Consider the following 23,688-nt stretch of genomic DNA (forward strand, 5'->3'; position numbering starts at 1 on the left):
CATTTGGCTTATTATGTGCTCATTCTTACAGCGTTTAAAAGTGTTTTATCCTCAAACCTCAAATACAATCCCGTACGGATGATTGCAAGAATATCCGACCAAAGTAGACGCACTGTTACTTTCCCCCCAATATTAGCAAAGGTAAGAAGAAGTAAGAATATGTTTTGAAAAATATCCTCTGAAATTGAGCGATGTTCTGCAAAAGTATTGACACAATTTTCTTTTTGAGAAAAGCTAAATCTTGAAAATTGCTTCAGGAGGAAAAAAAGGTTTTTGAAGAAAACTGAAATGAAGAATCTTCCTCTCAGAGCGGGAACAGCATAACTCCAGGCTACTCCATAATCCCTCTCTTTCTCCGAGTGCAGACAGAATCGAGAACGAACGTAAATGAATAATTGAGTGTACTCAAATAGAACAAATACACAACAAAGATTTCCAATTACAGTGATGAGAGTAATTAGTTACTTTCCACCAGCATGATCAATATTCTATTAAAACATCTGGGATGCGTATTGGGCCTTTTTCCCCAGCAGACATTTTAGTAAAAGGTTTAAATAATAGAAGTTTACTCGCGTAGAAGGCCCCATTGTTTTTGTTTTTAGATGTCCCAGTATGCCACATTAGTGGAGTACAAACATTAATTAACTAATGTTATTAATTACGTTAAACGCTCTGAAAAAAAGGAAATACAGCGATAAAACTCTGCTAATGGAACCCCTGGTCTACATTACCGTTGTTTTGTTCTACAGTTTCAATACTTTTGTTATAAAATAATCTACAACCAGATTAAATCAAATCCCATTTCTTTAATTACGACCCAGTGGAGGTGCGGGTGGAACTGATGTTCAGCCCTATACCTACATAACATCATTAATATATTTAATGTCAGAACATATCTGCCATATGAAGCTATTAAGTTGTTATTTTACTTTATTTACATCCTTTAAAATGAGTGTTCGGTTGAGTCTTCAGTAAGAAATAAACATAAACTTCCTTAACTCAACGCCATGATAAGAATGTCTTAGTGAAGGACACGTTGACTTGTTATTGCAGGAAGTAGACGGGTGTAACGAATAGCTGTTGCATTTAGTGTCAGGAAGTCGATCCAGGCAGGCAACATGCACAACACCAGGGAACTGAGGTACCAAATGTGCAATGATGATTAATGCTATTAGTTGCACCTGTGTGTCAAAGTGTCATCACAAAGGAATAACTCGCTCTGCGTTGGCTGGTTGGTTCGCTACATTTTCTAATATTGTAAATGTCACTTAACTTTAGTTACAGTCCCTTTTTAAAATACGATTTCAGTCAAAGAGTGAGAAGAAACTAACATAAATATGTTTATTTAAATGAGCCACCGTAAACCCTTCACACGGAGGACACTTTGACTTGTCGGAGCAGAAAATACCCAGGTGTAACTAATAACATAAATGGTGTCTCTGTTACATTTTAGGAGTGTCAGTAAGTCATTCCAGTGAGGAAACATAAACAACACCGGGGCCCTGCGACAGAAACGTATAAATGTTATGGTTAAATGCTGTGAGAAGGGTATAATGACTTTCATTTGCATAAGCATTTGACAGGTGTTGAGCTCAGGGCATATTCCTTTCTCCCAGGAGCCCTCCCTGCTCAAAAGTCAGACAGCAACATTTTCTAATTTGATTTTCACGGGCTGTTGTTGGTGAGTTTCCTCTGCTTTTTTATGCCTGCATAAAAACACTGGAATTATTTGTATCTATCAAAGAGCGCTGGATGCTGCAGCTCCGAGCACATGAAGCCGCGGTGAGTCAGAGGGTATAATAGCATCTTTTATCACTTGCAGGTAATGGGCAGGTTGACAGTTGAAACTGGCTTCCTGTTAAATCATCAAGGAGGGAAGTTACAGGCCTGTCAGAACACGGCACTTCCTCGAAGACACCCCCACCCCCTTTCCAAAACACACACATTAACACACGCACAGACAGACGAACCCGCACATAAAATGGACGGGTGAGGTGTGACGCGACTGACCTCTTCACCTTTGCCCCTCGGACTAATTTCACCTCTGCGTAGGAGGGTCTCTGCGTCCTGCTGTCCACTTACGCGGTCTCTCTCTGTGTCTGCAGACCTGAATGAGTGCGGGCTGAAGCCGAGGCCCTGTAAACACAGGTGCATGAACACGTATGGAAGCTACAAGTGCTACTGCCTCAACGGCTACATGCTGATGCCTGACGGGACTTGTGGAAGTGAGTCTTTCACCCACACCCACACACACACACACACACACACACACACACACACACACACACACACACACACATACACACATCATGTTTGTATTGTTGTCTGAAATGTGGATCTATTTATCTACTTTCTCCCTCATTTGTTTCTCACAATCTCTTTTGCTTTGCAGCCTGGATGTGATTCTGTGAAGCCTTTTTGTTTCACTACACTACAAATGTACAATGCAATGCTGATGACATGACGGCACTCTATTATAAAATAACTTTCCCCCACTCGTGTGAGTAGGTTTGACAAGCGGACTCACACTCCTTTTTTGATAGACTGTTTGGATTAAAGCCCCACGTTGATGTGCTTCATTATAACGGCTCCACAGTCTCAAGAACCTTTTCTAAAATGAAGTGTGAAAGAAACACAATCTTTAGACCCTCGAGTGCGGTTCTTATTGGTTGCCCTGAGGTATACTGCAGAATAAGAGTTAATGCCTGTACACGTCTGCCTGTAAATTCTGTTTCCCATCTGATAGGCTAACTACTTTCTCCTCACATTTCCACTCCAGCGTAGCGTGACTCCCGGTGCCTCGTTTTGATTAGGCTCGTTCTTTTTTTTTTTATCAGGAGGAAAATTCTTCTTCTTCTCCTTTTTAAAGTCTAAATTGCTTAACACTTGAGGCAATCTCAAACAATTCCAGGTGTTGTTGTGTGATGATGGCATGATAGTGTTAAACACCATGCCGCTCTTCTTTTCTCCCCTGCTGCTGCTTTGATCAATAGATCGCTGTAGCATTTAATCAACCTGGCCTGCCTCAGTCGTCAAACTGTACTCCAGGGTGCCTGCGGCAGCTGAAGCAGCTACTGCAGCATGAGCCTCACTTTTAATTTCCTTTTTAGTTTCCGACGTTATTGAAAGAGGCCGCTCCATTATATTATTATTTTTAGATGGTCTTGATCTGCCCGGCACGGCTCAACAGCAGCGGTGCTGCACACTGAACTCGCTTCAACAGATTGAGATTCTTTAGGTGTAGAAAAGGATGAAAGTGGGGCTAAGGTGTGAGCACAGAGTGATTGCACAGCACAGGAATCTAATAATGGCAGAGTGTGTGTTGTTCTGTTGTGTGCACCTCAGGGTCAACTCGGCTAATATCAGAAAAGGCAGGCGGTGGCCTTGCTCTCACCGACTAGCTTGAGGATAAGGATAAAGTGTGAGTGCGGATGTGAGAAGGAAGGAAAGAAAGGTCTCCCTTGTGGCACCAGCATGTGTTAATATGTGTTCTGATTCCCCACGTATCCTTTAGACGCTCGCACTTGTGGCATGGCCAACTGCCAGTACGGCTGCGAGGTGCTGAAAGGAGAGGTCCGATGTCAGTGTCCGTCACCGGGGCTACAGCTGGCTCCCGATGGAAGAACGTGTGTGGGTACGTCCCGGTCTTTATATATCTCCACAGGCCTCCTGAAAACTGAGCCCCGTGTTGCCACTCCCTTCCATGCATCATAAACATTTTATACTCTTCTCATCCTCAAAAATAACCTGAGTGATTATCAAATGCAAACCTTTTTTTTTTTGTGTCAGAGCAAGAATGAAAAACTTGGCGTTGAAAAGGCGATGTTTGAAACTCAAACAAAACCTTTTTGCAAACTAAGCAGAAATTCATCCAAAAATATTTACCAATGAATCTGTTTAGCTTTGATCAAGGACCCCAGCAGTGGACCAGGCCGTGGTGACTTTATTCCACTTACTTGCTCCAGCTTTCACTGCAGAAATGCGATCAGGGGAAGCCTCATCTCCTATCCTCCCCCCCCTAGTCCTCCCCTCCTTTCATTACACGGCACAGCTCCTCAACTGGGTGACGAAACAGATGAAGGGGGCAGTTGAGGCAGTTAACCTGTGTCAGGTTTAAAGACAGGCTGTTCCAGACTGGACTCTTCCTGTTATGCTGCCTTAACTGTGGGCGGGTTTTCGAAACAGGACGGACATCAATCATGAAAAGTGATGGAGGAGGGGAAGGAGAGGTTGCCTGCCACAGGTGTTAAAACAGTTTGATGGAATGTTTCCGGATCCCTCGAGAAGAAGATGTTTTATGGAGAGTTTATAATCATATTTATGGACGTGATTTCATCTTGTAACCGGAGCCTTTAGATGAATGCAAAACTGTTTGTTGCAGCTTGTAAAGCGGCCTGGGCCCACACTTTCTGGAACGATGGAAGAATAAGACTCTTTATCAAGCACTCCTATTAACGTAAAGGCTCGCATTACATTTGCTTCATCTCGCATTCACTTCCATTGAAGCACGGCGAGTACGACGACACATTCGAGTCTGCGTGAAATAGATTCAGTACCAATTAACATGTGAAACGAACAGCAAGCTCATATTTCTTTATATATAAATCTGGATGCATCTCTTAAAATAAAGAATTAGCAGAAATGGAAACAAAAACAAACTGAAGCCGGAAAGATATTTCTGCAGCTGGTGGACGATATGTGATAAATGACTTAAGGAAGCTAAATCCTAACACATTTGATGTAGAGCTTTTATTTGCAAGAAGAACATGTATTACTCAAAATTGAACTTTTAGCACTTTTGCCAAATACAGGCCCAGATGTTTAGCGTGTACACTGCAGATTAAATAACTTGTGGTTAGTTAGATTTATGATTTGATGTAAAACTTTCTGTGGCTCTTACAAAAAGAGCCAGAAGTCTCTTGAGGAGGATGTCAGATGATCCGCGTGGAAGTATTGACTTTTTGCACTGGGACAGAAAAGCGCCTGATTAATGATGAAGTGTATTGATGTGTCTGCATTGTTGCAGAAGTTTGGTACGAGACAGCTTCATATTTCAATGCTCCCTCTCATAGAAATTGCTTAATGTATCAGATGAGTTGTCAAGTAAAACCCAATTGCAGAGCTTAATATTGGCTGAAGATGTACCCTGCATGAATAAGTGTTTGAATCTGATGCGTAAAGATTTGCTGCTTCGGAAGAAAAGTCGGAGCTGTCTTCAAAGCCAGATGTAACGTTCATAAAAACAGGCATTTGCAGGCAATATTATTCTACGTTCTGACACAATGACTGTATTTATGTGTGCATGTGTGTGTTATGTAAAACATGATAATTCAATACTGCTCTGCGAGTTGATAAATAATTCAACTGTTGGCCATTAAGCAGCTCCACTGGAGCAGTTTGGGATTAAATGCCTTGCTGATGAGAAGCTCAACAGTAGTTGTTAAGGGATAAGAGAGCTCTGCCCACTTTCTTAACTCGCTTGTTTTCCCAGCTGGTCCAGGTGTCTCTGTGTTTCTAAAGTCCTTTTTAACAAATAGCCCTCGTAGCAGCCTCCGCTGCATTATGCAGCACATAAATGAATCATTTTAAAGCAAATGCATGAGCCTGTCTGTTTCTAAATATTAATGCACACATGCCTGCAAAGGTGATCAACAGAGACACTGAGAATAGGTCTTTAAATAATGAAACGACGTATTGTGCATTGTATTCTGCTCACTGAACAGAATGCTTTGTTCATAAATGAATACTAACGAGGGAAGGTGAACAAGTCTCCTGGTTTGAATAGAGTTGTTTGTTTGGTTTATAACCTTGAAGTTTTTCATTGCATTGTGTTATTTTGAATGTATTACGCACTGTATGTGAGCAACACTAAGAGTTTTAGTGAGAAATGATGAATACGTTAGGTTTTAATTTGAATTTTCAATAACCTGTGTGTTCTGTTCTCCTGTTGCAGACGTGGATGAGTGTGCAGCGGGGATAGCGGTGTGTCCTCGGTTCAGGAAATGCATAAACACCTTTGGGAGCTACATCTGCAAGTGCCATGAAGGCTTTGACCTGCAATACATCAATGGGAAATACCAATGCATAGGTACTGACACAAGGTCTCCGCAGTGAGGCGTCTGCAGATACAACTTACAAAGTTTTGTTTTTACACTAGACACTGAGGGAGCAGAAAACACAACACAGTGGAAGAAGCCATTTTGCAGCAATAATACTTTAACTTTTGATACTTTATGTAAATATTGCTGGTAATATTTCAGTGTAATGAATTGAATTTATGTAATGGAGTATTTTTACCCTATAAAAAGAAAATGCTCGAAAGACCTTCTCGATCTCAAGGAAGATATTTTCTAGCATTCCTAAAGGGGTCAGTTGTTCACTATGCTGTCACTAACAGTGCATATGACACAAACCCCTTGAAGTGGATGTGAAGCAATTATCCTTTGATATTCTGCTGTTATGTCTTTTACACCTGCGCCTGGTAGCTGAATGTTGTTATGTTTCCATTATCTTTCAGACGTGGATGAGTGCTCTTTAGGTCGTAGCCACTGCAGCAGCTTCGCCACCTGCTACAACACGCCGGGCTCATACAAGTGCAAATGCAAAGACGGCTTCAGGGGGATGGGCCACGACTGCAAACGTAAGAATTGAGAACAAAACCCCCGGCCCCCGATGCTCACTTTTGCAAAGAGGAACGGGGCCTCACTTTTTTGTTGTCTTAAATAGCTAGGAAAGCAAGAAAGAGGGAGGAATAGCCTCGCAAGCAGAGAGCCGGGACTGGAATTCCTTTCTTTGTATTGGCTGTCAGTCAACACTAAATCACCCTGCTCCCTTATCACACGTGCCCAGAGTGAGCCTTTACCCCTTTCTTTTGACATCTAGCCATTTTAATCAGCCAAAAAAAAGAGGAGTCATCATCAAATGTGAAATATTTATTTTCCTGCTAGGTTGTTTCATTACGCTTGCTGACGCGCGGTTCATTAGTCTGTGCGTCTGCAGTTTTTACAGCCGCTCAGTGGACAAGAAGTAGTATATTGTCCACAGTTATTTAATCATCTAAATGACACAAGACAGAGAGAGGGGGATGCCTCGTGGCGTAGTGCGCTGCAAATATTTCACCCTGTCGCCTGCCCAAGAGTGTGTGATCCACAAGTGCTCTGGGAGTCGAGTTGCAATATCCTATTTGTGTATCACATATCAAAGTCGCCCGCAACCTGAGAAGGCAATAACTGAGTTCAAACCTCTCGCCTTTGTCCACTCTCATTCCTCACTCATGAAACTCTTATGAAGCCCCAACACCACCACGACATCACACTAACCCCCTAGTCTCTGTCTCTGCTCCTGACATGAAGAATGAAGGGAGCAACAAAAGAAAAAGGAGGTGTAACGTTGATGACATCAGCAGAGCGAGGGTGATCTCTGGGGCACAGCAGCCTGTTTGAGCGCAGAGATCATTCCACACACACACAGAGCAGCTTTGGCCTGATGCTGTGAGGCCTCTGGCTATGAGCACCCACAGAATCACTAATCAGGGCAAGCACAGGAACGGATTTAAAAAAAGCCACCGCCAGAAAGAAATATTGATCTCACAAAAGCACAAATTGACTGAAACGTGGGGTGTCTTTGTGGGTTATGTTGAGGAGACGCCGTGTCACTTTGCACGCTCTCTCTTAACCTTCCCATTGAGGAAAATATGTTCAGAATTGCCTTTTAAAAGAAATCCCCAAATGAAGGACTCTGTACTTGCAGCATGATGATTTTATGGGCCTTTATTCTTTGAGCTTCAGTGAGATTTGAGACTCCAATTTGTTTTAGGATGCTAACATTTAGTTAATAGATATCAGGAGAAGTCTTAGTAGATGAAACAAAGCCTCCACTGCGCATGTCAGACTAATCATTGCAGTTAGTCTGCAATTCTACACATCATTAACTCCTAAGTGCTCATATTTCAGTACACCATCTGCAATCTCTTATTATTTCAGCGCTTCCTAAGGTGGCTATTGACCCTCCGAGACCTGGCAAACTGCCTCCCAATCATCACAACCACATCCCCGACATAGATCAGAGGAGGACCACCACCACCGTCCGCCCACCAGTGACTCAAAGGAGAATCTTCCCCTGTAATCCCAAAATCAACAGCCGCCACCACAACTACGACCACCACCATAACGACCAAAGCATCACCGCCTCCAAAGAGGGTCACCCCACCTCCACGTAAACCGGCCATTCCCACCCGGAAGCCCTTTATCCCGACCAGGAAGCCACCAGTACCAACACGCAAGCCACCAGCACCAACACGCAAGCCCTACATCCCACCAAGGCCAGTGGCTCCCACCAGACGCCCCCCGCCACCACTACCACCACCCGTCACTCCGGTAGACAACACCATCCAGAAGGAGGTCACCAAACAGAGAGGGGATGTCCACAGTAAGAACTAACTTTTATATTTCATTGTTTTCTTATACTTAGATGAAATTCATTCCACCTTTTCAAGTTCTTGACCATCTCAATCTTTTATTGACAAACATACTTGAAGGGTTTGAGTTATATCTTTCTTTAACTGATGAAATTATAGGCCTGCTTTACAAATATTATGAATGTCTGCAAACCTTTAAACCTGCTTCAATTCATTTTTCTGGCCACTTGGGGGCAGCACATGAATTTATAAACACAACATTGACATATTACACCTCATAAAACTGTTAGCAAACAGTTGCCTGTTTACACGTCCAGCACTTTTCACATTACACATATAAAAGTACAATGTGTCAGTCCTTGCCGCAGCGGCCTGAGTTCGTCCTCTCTCCCTTCTTTCCTGTCCGTCTTCAGCTGTAATAAAGGTGAAACAAAAGAAGAAGAAAAGCATAATAACTTTTTTGCATTAGCTGGTTTAATCTCCGTATTCTGAAGTTTGATAGTGAGGTGAACCTTTTGTTTACTTTAGAGTCACACACTTTGACATCCAAAGGCATTTATTCGCCTAATGATTCATCTTCATCCGCTCCCCGACAGGTTTCCTCTAATTAAATTGGAGCATATTTGCATATTTCTTCATCTGAATGCTGAAACATTGTGCTTATTATGACACATGTCACCATCTGGGGAATCGGAACACATGGAGCCCACATGGTGCCGAGCAGTTAGAAGTCAGGACCCATGTGTACACAGTTTATCTGCCAGCTAACGACATGAAAGAATTCATGAAAAACATTCAGACATTTGAAGATTGTAAACTGGTTAAAATAGTTGAGATCAAAGATATCTGAATCGAGCTATATCCACCCTCATAAAGTGTTTCTCAAGGAGATAACCTCTGTGATATTCAGTTCAGTTCTATCTGCATGTAAACACTTTTTATTACAATATTTAAATTGTTAAATTGTGTTTCCTCCAATGTTTCACTGCATAGAACAAACAGTTGAACCAGGAGCAACTTAAGTTTCAGTAAATGTGCACATCATTATGATACACGGCTTCACAGAAGGTAAGACTTATTGGATTGTTTTTCGTGCAGAGGCAACAATGGTGTAAGTTGCACAAAAGAAATCATTGTTTACCAAACCTAACATTAAGATCCTTTGACTTAGAAATATGCGGTGGGAAGTACAGGATACGAGGGGAGATTCTGTGGTTCACACTCACCTTGCCAGATGGCATCACATAATTAGAAAAAAGAAGGAGGAGAGAAGATTACATTAGCACCTGTCTGCACTGCTTGAGGGAGACATCAATCTAATAGTCCTCACCACGGCAGAGCACTTCTAGGAATCAGTGCTTCCTGAAGATGGTTTGAATAAGATGAGAGGAGGGTGGGAGGAGAGACACCGCTGAGTGATTATTCGAATAATTACACCAAATTAGGAATAATCTTGAATAAAAGCCTCATGGCATGAAGAGTGCAGGTGTGCAGGTCGCTTCAGGCTGGACCTGTACTATGAACATTAGAGTCTGTGTCCATTAAAAACCTTTTACCTCCAACCTTGGAAAAAAAATAGTATATTTCCGAAAATATAAATATATTTCTCTTTAAAGAAGTACATTCTTCTCTGCAAGAGGAAAAAATATCGAGGCTAATAAAACTTTTAAATAATTTAAATAATTAAATATAAAATAATCATTTAATTATTTAATTAATGTAAATATTTATTTTATCTATACCTAAAAAAATAGTAAGTGTTATTGGTAATTGCTGAACATTTTGGCAGAAACAAAGGAAATCCCACTTGAGCAGCTTTTATTGACAGTTCCAATAGTTCCAAGTTGTTTACACGGTCACTTCTTAAACCCACCTCTGGGGGTGTCGACCCATGCCGAGTGTTGCAGTTTTATGTTTTGAGATATCTGAGATTTTTCCCCTCAAACGCTGGAGGTGAAAAGAATTAAAGGAATTAATTTGGAAAAACATCAACAAATGAGTCTTTGGCAGAAACAGAGTCTCAGTTACTCTGGATCTGTGCTTTCCAACCTTCGTCCTTATCTTCCAGCAGAAAATAATTGAGTTTTCCTGTTATTTTTTAGGATCTTTTAATACAATTTTCCATTTTTTTAACATACTTAAAATCCCCTCATGATGCTTTGCCATTGTTCTATTAGTTCTATAACACGAGACGAGGCTGTCACCTTGCTGTGAAAAGTTTTAATTTCAGTGGCGGGCCGTCAGAGCCAGCAAGGCGTCTCTGCTGGCCTAAACATCATCAGAATATAAATTTCATTTTTACATATTTTTTCCACAAATATGTATTAAACTTATTCCCCATAGTCTATTCTCTTCATTTCATAGCTTTCCTCTTGATTGCGCTGCTTCCAGCCTCAGATCGAGATGTGGAGGTCTGGCCTTTATGTTAGAGCTTTTATCCAATCATATTTCAGCCATGATGTGTTGCCAGGGTCCAAGAAATCTGCCCTTAGGCCTTCAGAATCAACAGTGCGGGCGCCTGTAGCTTAAAGTGAGACAAAACTGTGGCGTTAACCAATCAGATTTCGAGTTGGCGACACCGGGGCCAGCTAGCAGGCGTACGATAACGTCAGCACGTGCACGTCTTTTGATTGGATACGCACTATTGAGAGGCAGAGCTATGCAGAGCTAGCAACTGACCTTGAACGAGCTAATTTAGATTTCTACAAGCTGGTTTTTTTCAACCCACAATAGTTGAAGGAGAAGAAGAGATCGATGTGGTCGCAGATATAATTACCACGCCATTTTCAAGACAAACTTTTCAAGAAAAGCTAGACATCATCGTGAGAAGAGAACGGCCAACCCCGACGCTAGCGAGACTATCACAGGGTTTGTCCGCCACTTTCAAATTACTAACTACGAGTTAAGGTGATGCAACGCCCGGTTATACTGCGTTTCTGTCTAAATGTATAGTTTCTAGAGCCATGGCGTCATAATGATGGTGTTAAGAGGGGGAATAGTTCAGGTAGGACTGTGCAGGACATCACTGAAGGCTTAGGTGTGAAATGTAACTGGAAACAATCAGAGGCTGTAGAAGCAAATATTTTTGTTTATTATCTTTTCTTTGTGGCAATTTCGCTGTGACATACTTATACTTTACATGTTTTGTTCTTTGGTTAATTAAACTGACTTCAGAAAACAAATACAACATATAAAACTACGCAGTTCATTTGCCAGAATTTGAGTAATTTCACAAACTATCTATCGTCACTATAGGAGAGTCAAACGATTTTATACTCTCAGTACTTAACTGGCGTATCGCCATGTTTACTCTTCATATATCTGCTCGACGACCGGACACAAGAAATCAATGGGGGCCTCATTCCTTAAAAGCACAGACACACACAACACACACACACACACACACACACACACACACAGACACACACACACACGCACACACAGATACTTGGATGCCTGGGATTGCTGGAGAACCCGGTGTGAGTGTGACCTCCAAGCTGTCAGATTCCTTCGACTTTCCGACTACATCGCAGTCTGCCAGCTGGTAGTGACCCAGTGTGGGGGTGGACGGGCCCCTTCAGTGCTCAGGCTGACTGGAGGGGGCACATGTTGGGGAGTCTGGGGGACTGACAGTTCAAGTGCAGGTTACAGAACATTCACAGCGTAGGAGCAAGAATCTGCCGGGCATGCAGGGAACACTTTCATTGACAGTTTGTCTCATTCAATTCCACTAAACTTATCTCGTCAGCAAATGCAACACATGCTATATTGATGTTTATCTCTATTCTAATTCTTTTTTCTTTTATGAAGAACCTACTAAAGGGAATGTTCACACTAATAGAGTTAAAGAGCCAAAGCATTTTCCCGCCACATAAGGCTCGCTGTAAAAGTAAGAGCTATAATGTTTCTGTCCTTCACTCGTCAGTCGACCTTTTTAATAAGACAGTTTGGCGTATAGTATTATGAGCCGTGTGATCCTATCGGGGAAGGAAAGAGGCTATTTCAGGACCGGCTGTGTACTGTTTGTGTGTGCGTGTAACGGAGCTGCAGCTTTTGTGGCTGAAGCATTTGCCCAGTTGTTGCATCACATGAACAATCGGCCTTTTCCTTGTTATGATTCACATTTGACGTCTTTGTGTTTCTGCAGGTTTTGTTCTCAGGTATTCTGGTCTGTTGCTGTGTTGTTAAATGTGCCTAGCTGCTTATATGCAGGCGCTAAACCATGACATTGATTCATCTTTGCAGAGTCCTTGTAGAGTAATGAAGCAAAGCAAAGCAATAGCCACAAGCAGCGATGCCAGTGAGCAAATATAATACTTTTGTTGTTAATCCCTAATCTAAACCCTGCGTCTCTCACCTCTCTCCTTAGTTCCTCGGAACCATGATCGTAACACCGTCCTTGGCGTCGACTTTGACATTGAGCTCGGCAACACGGCAGATGAAGCCAAGGACGATCCAGGTAAACAAAACACATTTGACGTAGACAATCAGCCCTGCTCGGAGCAGACCGCAGACTTCAAATGATGACGGACGAGCCACTTTTGCTACGGGCAAAATAAAACTGACAATCGGCTCCTGCAGTGGATGCTCACAAGGCATATTACAGTGACCAGATGTGTTTTGATAGGCCTTTCACCAGGAGGTGACACATGACATCTGGCTATTTCCGTTTAAATAATGGCTCACAGCCCAGAACGTACCGCCAGACTTTCCCACTTTTCACATTATGCTCGCTCGATTGCTTGACTGCTTGAATGATTAATTGATCATTTTGAAGTACATCAGCGCTCCGCTCATAAGCGCCATAGTACTCATAGTACGCCAGACTTCCTACAATTTTTGTCAAAAGACAGCATTTTATCATATTGTCATATTTGCTCGAATTATGATTTATAGATGTCAATGGTGAACAGATTAAATTGCCTAATGATTTAGTTACGTGTTTGTTTTGCTCCACGGCGCATCATTTGCTGTGTAGTGTCAAGTGAAAGACCTTTCATTGGCTCAGAAAATGAGCTGAGAAGAGTTTTGCGGAAACTGTATTTCAGACACAAAATGATGGATGTTATTCTTATCTTCCAACCAATTTGTGCAGCAATGCATGGATGATGCCTGCAACTGTTTCGCCTGCATTCCCTTAATGTTATTGTCTCGCCATCGTCGCCGGGAGAGAATGCATCAGTTATTGAATATCAGGACTCGACTGTAACTACAGCGTATTTTATTATGGTGGTGGGTAGGCATAGGCTATATGTGCAGAAGAACTCTCATAGACACACATATATAAATATATATATATATGTATATGTATATGTTTATATATGTGGTTCCAACAGTACAGCAACTGTTTACGTTTGTGTGATATCATCGTGCACTTGCTCCCAGTAACGACAGAGTCACACAGCAGGGCTCTCGTGAAGCATTACAGAACGAAGCCTCTTTGCATGTGTATGCGTCCTCCACTTCTCTAAAGAAGTCTCTGTGTGTTTTGTTATTCTCTTCAGGGTCGGGGTATCTGAGCTGCTCCTTTGATGACGGTCTTTGTGGTTGGATCAGGGACAAAGACGGAGACCTGCACTGGGAGACGACCCCAGATCCATCAGGTAAGTGAAGGGCTCTCACACTCTAACAAGGCAAATAGTTCATTTTATAGTGAGTGAATGGAAATGAGAATAGCTGCTTTCCTTCACTGACATGCATACATATGCAAACACACACACACAGTCAGACAATCTAAGCAGCTCAATTTTGTTCTAGTCAATTACAGGTCAAGTTGAAAACTCCCCGAGGGAAGTAGTTTGTCTTTTCTGCGGATTACTGCTTTGCTCTACAAAGCGATGCAAATGAGAAGTGGATTACGCGACCCGTCAGCGATACCTGTGGCTCGCATTAAAAGGGAACACAACACTGTTTTTCTTGAGGTTCAGACGAGGAGAAAACGTGATAAATTATTTTCTCAGTAGACGGCGTGTGAAGACTAAACAGTGCAGCGCACTGGCACTGTTTAAGCAACGCTAACTACATCTGGCTTCCTCTGCCAACTGGCGCAGTCTCGCAGTTACTAGTGTGTTTCCAGACACTCAGACTGAGGCCTCATTTCAGCCAAGTTTGTGCTCACTCATTAAAGAAAATAAAGATTTCTGCCCAGACCTTTAAGTTCCCTGGAAGAATCGTTGACAGTAAATGATAATCTAAACTCTGAGAGTTCAAGAGGCAGCAGTGAAAACATTCGATCAGGTGTGTCCACCACGGCTTATTCTACATCTTCAGTGTGTTGTGTAGCATGTAACCTTTTAGTGTTCATCTCTTAAAGTTATTTTGATCGACAGCCACAGGCAAAGATTTAAAGGGGGGGGGGGCGCTCATAAAATATGCAGAAAGCCTGTGTGGCCTACAGATACAGATCGCACCCCCTGTGGTTAACACCAGCCCAACACGGATCTGCTAGATAAGCATAAAGCAACAGCATTAATCAGAAATTACCCAAAAGCACTTTCGCCTTTTACATTTTTAAAACTATATAGCTCTACTATTGCTAACTAATGCAGAAATTAATTTTAAAACAAAATCAATTTTCCGCTGGCAACTGGCTGTACTTTGAGGTGACGAAACACAAGTGGGTCAAGTCCTTTTCAGTTTCTCACTATAGTAGTAAAACCTTGCTGCTTGTTTAGGTTCTGTTTTGGGTTGTGCTGGCACCCAAGGGTACATGGATGCATTTCGTTGCTTAAAGCATTTTATAAAATGAATTGCATTTGGAAAAAGGCAACAGCAACTTGTCTTTCTTTAAAACAATATTGCACTGACTCAGGATCATCCACAGACCTCGTAGTCAGCAGTTTGCTCGGAGATTGAAGTTTCTGAAGTGGAAAGTAGCTCAAACATATTGAGGTCTGTCAATTATCCAACAGTAAGTAAACCGGGTTATTGTTTCTGGAAAGTTGTTTTTCAATGCTACATCACACATGAAACTTCATTCACTACTTTCTTCTGTGCAGGGCTTCATAATATGAGTTAAGGGAGCAAATATATTGTTTTTGTTTGTCTGCTTGTAAGGGTGAATCAATCCCCTTTTTAATTAATTATCATTTGTTTTAAATCAGTTTAGTTCAATTCAAACCAATTTACAAAGGTTTAATATCCTTGAAGCATATTAATATATAACCGTATTGCACGTTGTGTACAGACAGGTGAGTATAATAATAAATAATACTACATTTAGAAAACAAAGTTGCAACAAATGCGATGCAAAGGTGAAGCATTGTCACGACAAGGTGGGACATTTCTAGGATCCAGTGTTATTAATTAATTCTGTGTTGACCTTTATTGACGAACATGTATATTCTGTGTGTTCTCACTCTTGCCTCCCCAGGTGGACGGTACCTCACCATTCCCGAGGTAGGCAACAAGAGGACCGGGCGAGGGGCTCGGCTGGTCCTTCCTCTCACCCCTCCCTGGAACGACGGCAATCTGTGCCTGTCGTTCCGACACAAGCTGGCGGGCCACCACGTGGGCATGCTGCAAGTGTTTGTGAAGAAGGGAAAGCAGTACAGTCCGGCAGTCTGGGGCCGGACAGGAGGAAACGGCTGGAGGCACACCCAAATCACATTATGGGGCACTGGTCTGGAAAGTGTAAGTATAAATATTTCAGTGTTTAAATGATTATTTCTCCAGACATGTTTGACAATACGTTTGTATTCCAGTTTATGAAAAATGAATCTGAGAAGTAGGACTCAAAAGAGTGGATCTGTAAAATTTAAGATTGACGTCCGCTTCCAGTAGAAATGCATGCAACTCCTCTTTCATCATGAAGCAGCATCTCCTCAGTGTGTGCATGTCGCTGCTGTTCTCCAGGTGATCCTGAAGGGGGAGCGTGGGCGAGGCAGGAGCGGAGAGATGGCTGTGGACGACATCACCCTGAGGAAAGGCTCCTGCACAGAGGAGCACAATCTGAGGAGACTCTGACTGACGGAACAGAAAAAGGCAGAAAGAAAACAAGAGGGAAAATCATCTCAAAGAGAACTGACTCTGTTGTGACATCCCCTCACTCTGCCTGGGCTCTCGCTGAACCCCCTCCACCCCCATCCCGCCGCCCCCTCCAAACCATTCTGTGAACGATATCCGAAAAATTGTGCGTTTGCAGAACAGTGGGTTTCTCTTTCTCGACTGACCATGAATAAAAAGACTGAACCGAAAAAATCATGGGCATGCCCCCCCCCCACCCCCCACCGTCTCCTCAGCCTCCCTCTCACTCCATCACCTTGTTACTATGAAAACCTGCATGCACCTACTTACCATGGAAATGTCCTCCACCTAACCCTGGCAGCCTTCCAGCCACACGGCTGAGAGGCCCTCGTTCACTTCATCTGCTCCCTGAAGCGGGGATTGTTCCCCCACTTAGGAGTCTGCTTTCACCTTGCTTTGATCCTTTAGCCACAAGCCGTGGCTTTTTATTAGCTTGATGTTACAACATGTGGCCAGGAGTGCATCTGTGACGGTTTGGATCAGCAACATCTCTTTGAGGGAGAGAGATTAAAAAAAACAAAAAGAAAGAAAAAAGTATAAAAAGACAAATTGTGTTTGTTTTCATTTATTTCTAATCCAGAAGAATCCAAATCTGATAAAGACCCAAAGTATAAAATCAACTCGTCAGTTTAGCTTTTCGTTGGCGTAATCTCAGTTCCTGGTTCTGTAGCACAGTTTGGACTGAAACGCAGCTTTCTTTTGTTGGCACAGTATTTCAAAGATCTGTTCAGTAGAAGAGGGGTTTCATACATTTAGCCCCTTTTCTCCACCCTGATCTTGTGTTGAACCCTCCACAGTCATTGTTTTTCCAGATACTTGAAATCACAGAATGAGTTTATGATTTAAAAACACTTTCAAATCAACACTTACGTTCTATTATACACTATCTGCTTTGTTATATTAAGTGCAGTTTGTTATAAAGACAATACCGACGACTTTTTAGGCGTTCACAAATTGTATTATTGTAAATGTAGTCGTGTGTACATACTCTAAAGATCTACAATCCCATTTGTTGTGTGGTTTATACGTTCTGTAAATTCATACATGGATATTAATTGGATTTCAAAATGGTTGGTATCTCAACTTTTAATTAAAGAAACATGTATACAGATGGAAACCTTGTGTTGTGCAAGGCTGTGTTTAATGTGCACACAATGTGTATGTCCATGTGTTACGGTATAATGCTCTGTCTGTAACTTGCATAATCACATGCTGTGATAATGAAGGGCATCGGCTGGAGTTTTAAGGTTTTCTGTATGCATGGGTGCATTCAATAAATTTAGATTGATCCAGACCAGTATGTAAATAAAATACACTTGACTGATATTTTATGAAACAAAGCATGATTTTCTTCCTTATCCCAGTAGCTGACAGCAACATAGTGTTCTGGTAGAAGGGTGACGCATGGGCCAACGGAGGTCTCGTTACATTTTGGAGCAGGTAGGTAGGGCGTGGCCTTTGCGGACGTCTGCGCTCTCCCGGTGCCCTTGCAGATCAAACAACACCTTAAACATAATGATGTCCCAGAACAACACGGCTTGGGCTGGGCTCAATGGTTCCTTTGCACTTTATTTGACACAATTTGATATTAAAATATTTAGAATACAACTTTTCTTTTTCAAGAAACAAGAATAATTTGTTATTTCAGCACAGGAGGTTGACAAGCCGTTAAATTAAAGATTCTTATCATCTAAATTCATTAGAACTTTATTTTGTGGGGAATTAAATGTGAAAAATGCTACGAAGAGAACTGTTGTTTTTTTCACAGCACATAACAAAAATATTCTACATAATAGAAAGAAAGAAAAGTCTCTCTGCAGATGACGGAGCACAAACAACTTGTAGTCTGCAGACTGCTCGGCCTACAAAGCACAAAGACGCTTTCACTTCATTTCTCCCAGACATTCGGAGATGCAGTTTCTTTCCGCCACAGAGAATACACGTGTTTGAAGGCTGCCAGCTATGTGATACAATTGAATAAAAGAAAGCTTTAAAAATTCCAATCCTTAATTCGACCGCCATTATAAATGAGTGCTAAGCATATTGAACCGCAAGCAACAACACTCCATATCCTTCACACTACATGACTCGTTGAGTCTTGCCTCTAACCCAACACGGCCTCCCTGCGTTTTCTATCGATGATTGGTGGCCATGATGCGAGCAATAACAGGTCTTCACCTTCATCTCGTACACTTTCATATTTCAGGATGCCTCATTATGTATTTGCACATAAGTGGAAACCTTTAAATCAGTGGAGGTGCTCGCAGCAGTGAATTAAACTTTAATTTGGTATTCATGAGTTCAACTCCCGTGAACTGTTCAGTGTGAATTCTTGCTGCTGGCCAATAGAGAAGATTTTGATGACCTCGAAAGGGACGGATCCCTCTCTCTCTCTCTCTCTCGCTCGCTCTGTCACACACACACACACACACACACACACACACACACACACACACACACACACACACACGGAAAATCAATCAAATTGCTGTTCAAATAAGCTCTGCACTTTTGATATTAGATCTGTCCCCAAACAGATGTTTTTCCAAAGTCCTGTTACTGGCCTGTATTGAAGAGCCTTTAAAAAGAATCTTAATTTTCCCTCGGGGCAGCTTATTTGGGACAAAAAGGGCAAACAAACAGTCCCTTTATTAAACCACCATTGCAGAAAGAAATCCACAGGGCAGAGGCAATAACGAAATTAAATGTGTGTATTTGCGTGTGTGTGTGTGTGTTCCTCTGTGTGGTCTCCCAACTGTCTCTTAAATGGTAGCAAAGTGAGACATTTCCTCTCTTATTTTCTCACATAAACATAGAAAGTGGCAGAGCACGCAGTAAGAGAAGGACTTAATAAAAACCTTTTCAGCTCATGTAGAATAGTTTGAAGCCTCTGGGGGCACGAAGGCACAAGACCTTCCCACACTCTGTTACGCTCGTTCCCTGGACTCGGCACTAATGGGACATTAATGAATGTCATGAGAGGAGATAAATGAGGGGATGTTCACAGAGCTAAACAGCAGTGATGTCCTCCATCATGCATGAGAACAGGGCAAAGGAGGACCGGCACAGGTTACATATAAACCTTGTATTTGTTGGATCGCCTAATAGTGGAGCTTTTCTAAATTGCATCTGTATTGCTGTATTACTATTTCCATATAATCTTATTACTAGACGTCCTCAGTGCTACATCCCATAGAGAGATGTGAAGGACGTTCAACCACAATGAATCCTTTTTTCTCACCTGTTGAGTGCCCATTTGTCGACCTTCTGTTTGTCTTTCACTGCAATTATTCAGGTTGTTTTACTACCTACTCGGCTCCCTTTACAGATGTTATGTTGAGGTTTTTATCAGCTAATACACCTAACAATGCCGAAGTCAGGCATAAGAGCACACTGTGCTAATAGCTCCCGGGTGGATTTTATTTAGCAGAGCGTTGCGATCTAACACAAATCTTTGTCAGGCATTGTCAAGTTATCAAGGAGCAATCAGTTCTCTGTCGTGCTGAAGTAAAGGTCTTCCAGATTAGGCCGACATTGCTGACTCAACAGAGAAGCGTTGGCAGGTCAGAGGAGATGACCACTGCACGTTCTCAAAGACGGCGAATGCTGAAATTAATTGGGGATAAAGTTTGAAGGTGGTTCCACTTTGAGGTACTTGTCAGACATGCCCTCTGGATGGGAGTCAGGGCTGGAAGATTCACGGATCTCGTTGGCACACATCGCTGAGGAAGTCTGAAGGCTACTCAGCGAGGTGTGCTCTTCAAGTCGATGAGATTGGATGGGAAATTAAGTTCTGGATATCATGAGCAGATTTTTTATGACTCACTATACTATGACTAATTTATGAAGTTTTTAAAACATACTATACTATTTTTTGGGGACTTTTTTTATGACGTACTAAACTATGACTGTTTTTTTATGTTATACTATATTATGACATTTTTGGACATTTATGACAGATAATATGACATTTTTATAGTTTATGACTTTTATGACATACTATACTATGACATTCTTTATGAAATATTATACTATGACATTTTTATGATATACATTACTATGAGTTTTTATGACATTTTTCAAGACATACAACGCTACGATATTTTATGACGTTTTTGAATGTCAATTTGCACGAGCCTTAAAAATGCCAGAGAGAGATAATCCATTATAATCCGGTTATATTATTGACAAGCCACATTATCATTGCATGAGAGTGCAGGTGTGAGTACATAAGTGACAGAACATAACATCAGAATTTCATCAACATTGATGTCGTAACAAATATGAATCACATCAGCAACACAACATACATTTGTGTAACTTTGGTGGCTGATCAATTTATATATATATCTTTTGACAAAAATATAACTACTAACTAGACGGATTTAGCAGAACTCAGATTTGCTCAGAGCTAACACAGCACTGTTCATAAAGCAAAGCTTCACTTTATGTCAGAGTTGTGTGTCGCATACAAATGTTTGAAACGTATTGAGTTTGCCCAGTGGCAAAGTTGCCATGAGTGGACTTTAAAATGAGCTATGAAACAAGCTTTAGACAATGGCATTATAAAGACAATATAAAAAGTCATCAGTACAAAGTTGAAAGGACTATTAGGTTTGTTAGGATTCCCTCACGAGGATACCAACCCTATGGGGGGGGGAAAGAGATGCTTAATCAGCGGAGTCAGGAAGGAGGTCACCTTCATTCTCTGCAATATTTCAAATGTCTACACTTATTTTCCACCAACGCAGGGTTCATGTCTGTATGAGGGACTTCCACACTCTTCCTGTTTTGGACACTGTATGAAACATTTCAAGTTCTCCTTTGAAAGTCGTTTATCAGCTTGCGGGGAACTTCTTCACAGGAATGCTCCTCTGGCTACAGAACCGAGAGAGACCTGACAAAATGCAACATTATGTTAACAAGATGAAGAACAAGGCACAGCCAACATTACTATGGTGCATTTCTTTTCTGACACAGGGTTTCAATAGAACTGTACTTTTAAAAGTACATAGGAGTTTCAAGAAGAATGCATGTTGGCATTGGATATAATCAGAAGGATGTTCGCTATGATTGTCTTGGTGGAGGAAGTAGCAGGGACATGGGAGTGTTCAGCCACCATAGTCATACTGCAATTGAGAAACATAGAAATGATTAAAAAACATGTCATAACAAAATCAATATTATTTGTAATTTGTTTGTGGAGTGCTCTACAGTAGATGCTATGGGTCATAATTCAATTTTAAATATAATATTTTCACACAATAGGGATAAACATTCATTGACCACGCAATAGATTACAGTGATGCACCTGTCAGGAGCAAGTGAAAGTCATTATGGTGACACACTTGACCAAAAAACCTTTGAGGGATTCCTGAGAATTCATGTAAACACAACAAGTATTACTAATATGCAATATGAATGATGACATGAAATGAGGACTTTCTGAGTACACACCTGCCGGGGAAAGGACTCCATGTTCAAACATGTCTTGAATCTGCAGTTCAGAGTCTTGGCAAGTCTCAACATCTCTCCTAGGCCAAAGCACTCCCTTCACATACCTGTAATTACGTATTTTAAACTACAACATTGTGACAAATTCTACTCAGGTTTTAGACTGCAGCCCTTTCAGGGGCATCCGACATATTGTTTTTCCCTTTGTATCATTACTTTGACACCCGTCAGGAACACTCGCGTCACATAGCAAAACAGTTTGACTTCTCCTACTGGAGATGCTCGCTGCTGCGGCGACACAGCATATCAGCATGAAATGCATTGAAACATGAGAGACAATATGCAAAAAGCCTTGTTAACAACCCCCCAAAGCCCCCAACATAGACTTCTGCTTCTCGTTGCTGGGGGTTTGTTGGGGTTCGATTATTATTCTGCTTACAAAAATGTAAACCATTGTTTATGCTGCCTCTTTGAGTTCTTCCCCTTTTGTGAAGGAAGCTTGTTTATTGTGCTGCTTATCACTTTGACTTTCCAAACATTATTTGGTGAAGCCAGTTCCAGCAGAGCTGACTACATTTAAAAAAAAAGCACACAGCACAGCAACTCGTGTGTTTCCTTAATATGTAAAGCACATCACTTCTTGGGCACCTGGCAACTGAGAAGACTTTGACACTAGTTATGCCTGACGCAGGGGAAATAAATGAACCAAACCAGGACCCTAGCATTGTTATTAGGAGTAGATTCTTGTTTTGTTTTTCTCCATTTTATTCCAAAACACAAACACTTGGACTGCACGTATGGCAATACATGTCATAAAAGTACAGATTTAAGTTAGATTGTTTTTGTATTATTACATTTCCAGTGCCAGCAGTAACACAAATGTTGCAACAAAGACTGAAAACTAATTAAATTTTTTGGAGAATCAAAAGCTAACAAAAAAGATGACCAATTATTACAATATGATTGATAGGCAATTCCTTAAAGGTCCCAAACTAAATGAGTCCACATGATGGTGTGAAAGTGTTAAACATTTCAAATAAGGCCATAAATCCATTGCCCTGTCCAATATATACAAACTCAATTAAATCCTCTTTATCGAGCAGTAAATCTCAAAACAATCTTCCACTGAAATTCATATTGGATATGTCCCATCCCATTAATGTTCAAGTAAAGCACCCCGTAAATTTGTAGGTCAGTCTCACCTGAATAGCAATCGGCATCAGCTTATCATCAGGGGTTTTATGGAGCGGGACGAAGGGAGCCATCAAGTACTGCGTCTTCCCAACGCTTGAAGTCACACAGGAATATGTTGCATTCCTGTAAGAAATTTCACAGCAACTATATTTTTCACATTTTGTCAAGGTGTGAAAGGAAGTGTAACAGGCCAGTCACACATTTAACATGTCACAGTATTGATATGGACTTTTGTAAAGTTGACTGCTGACAAGGGGTTGACCTTTGACTGTTTGACACTTTTGTGTTACCGAGTGAAGTTCTTAACCGATGAAACCCTGATTTATGTTTGGGAAGCAGTAAAAATGTAAACAGTCATGTACAGTTCCACAAACCTGTTCCCTCTCTGAAGAGGTGCACCTCGCTGTCAGCGATGCAGCGGTAGATGGGAGAAGTGTAGATGTCTCCCTCTGGGGACTTCACTTTCACCTTGCAGGGGAACCAGGGGGTTTTCTGGGAACAGTGGGAGAAGCTTTTTGTCAAACACAATCAGCCCCAGCTTTCCTAGAGAGGTGGGGCAGGACACAGAAACACCTGCAAACACACACAGAGAATGTGAG

General features: G+C 41.6%; 1 protein-coding gene across 1 annotated transcript in view; it reads left to right on the top strand.

The window, feature by feature from the left end:
• Window positions 1-17,767, top strand: part of npnta (nephronectin a) — a 42,349-nt gene extending 24,582 nt beyond the window's left edge. The window contains 10 exon segments of the mRNA XM_029441781.1: window positions 2,106-2,225; window positions 3,515-3,634; window positions 5,954-6,088; window positions 6,518-6,640; window positions 7,983-8,116; window positions 8,118-8,427; window positions 12,786-12,875; window positions 13,921-14,019; window positions 15,789-16,048; window positions 16,271-17,767. Of these exon segments, the coding sequence (XP_029297641.1) occupies window positions 2,106-2,225; window positions 3,515-3,634; window positions 5,954-6,088; window positions 6,518-6,640; window positions 7,983-8,116; window positions 8,118-8,427; window positions 12,786-12,875; window positions 13,921-14,019; window positions 15,789-16,048; window positions 16,271-16,381 (1,502 nt within the window). The 3' untranslated portion in view covers window positions 16,382-17,767.
• Window positions 17,768-23,688: the final 5,921 nt, after the last annotated feature.

Source organism: Cottoperca gobio, chromosome 1 (assembly GCF_900634415.1).
Source record: "Cottoperca gobio chromosome 1, fCotGob3.1, whole genome shotgun sequence".
Lineage (NCBI taxonomy): Eukaryota > Metazoa > Chordata > Actinopteri > Perciformes > Bovichtidae > Cottoperca > Cottoperca gobio.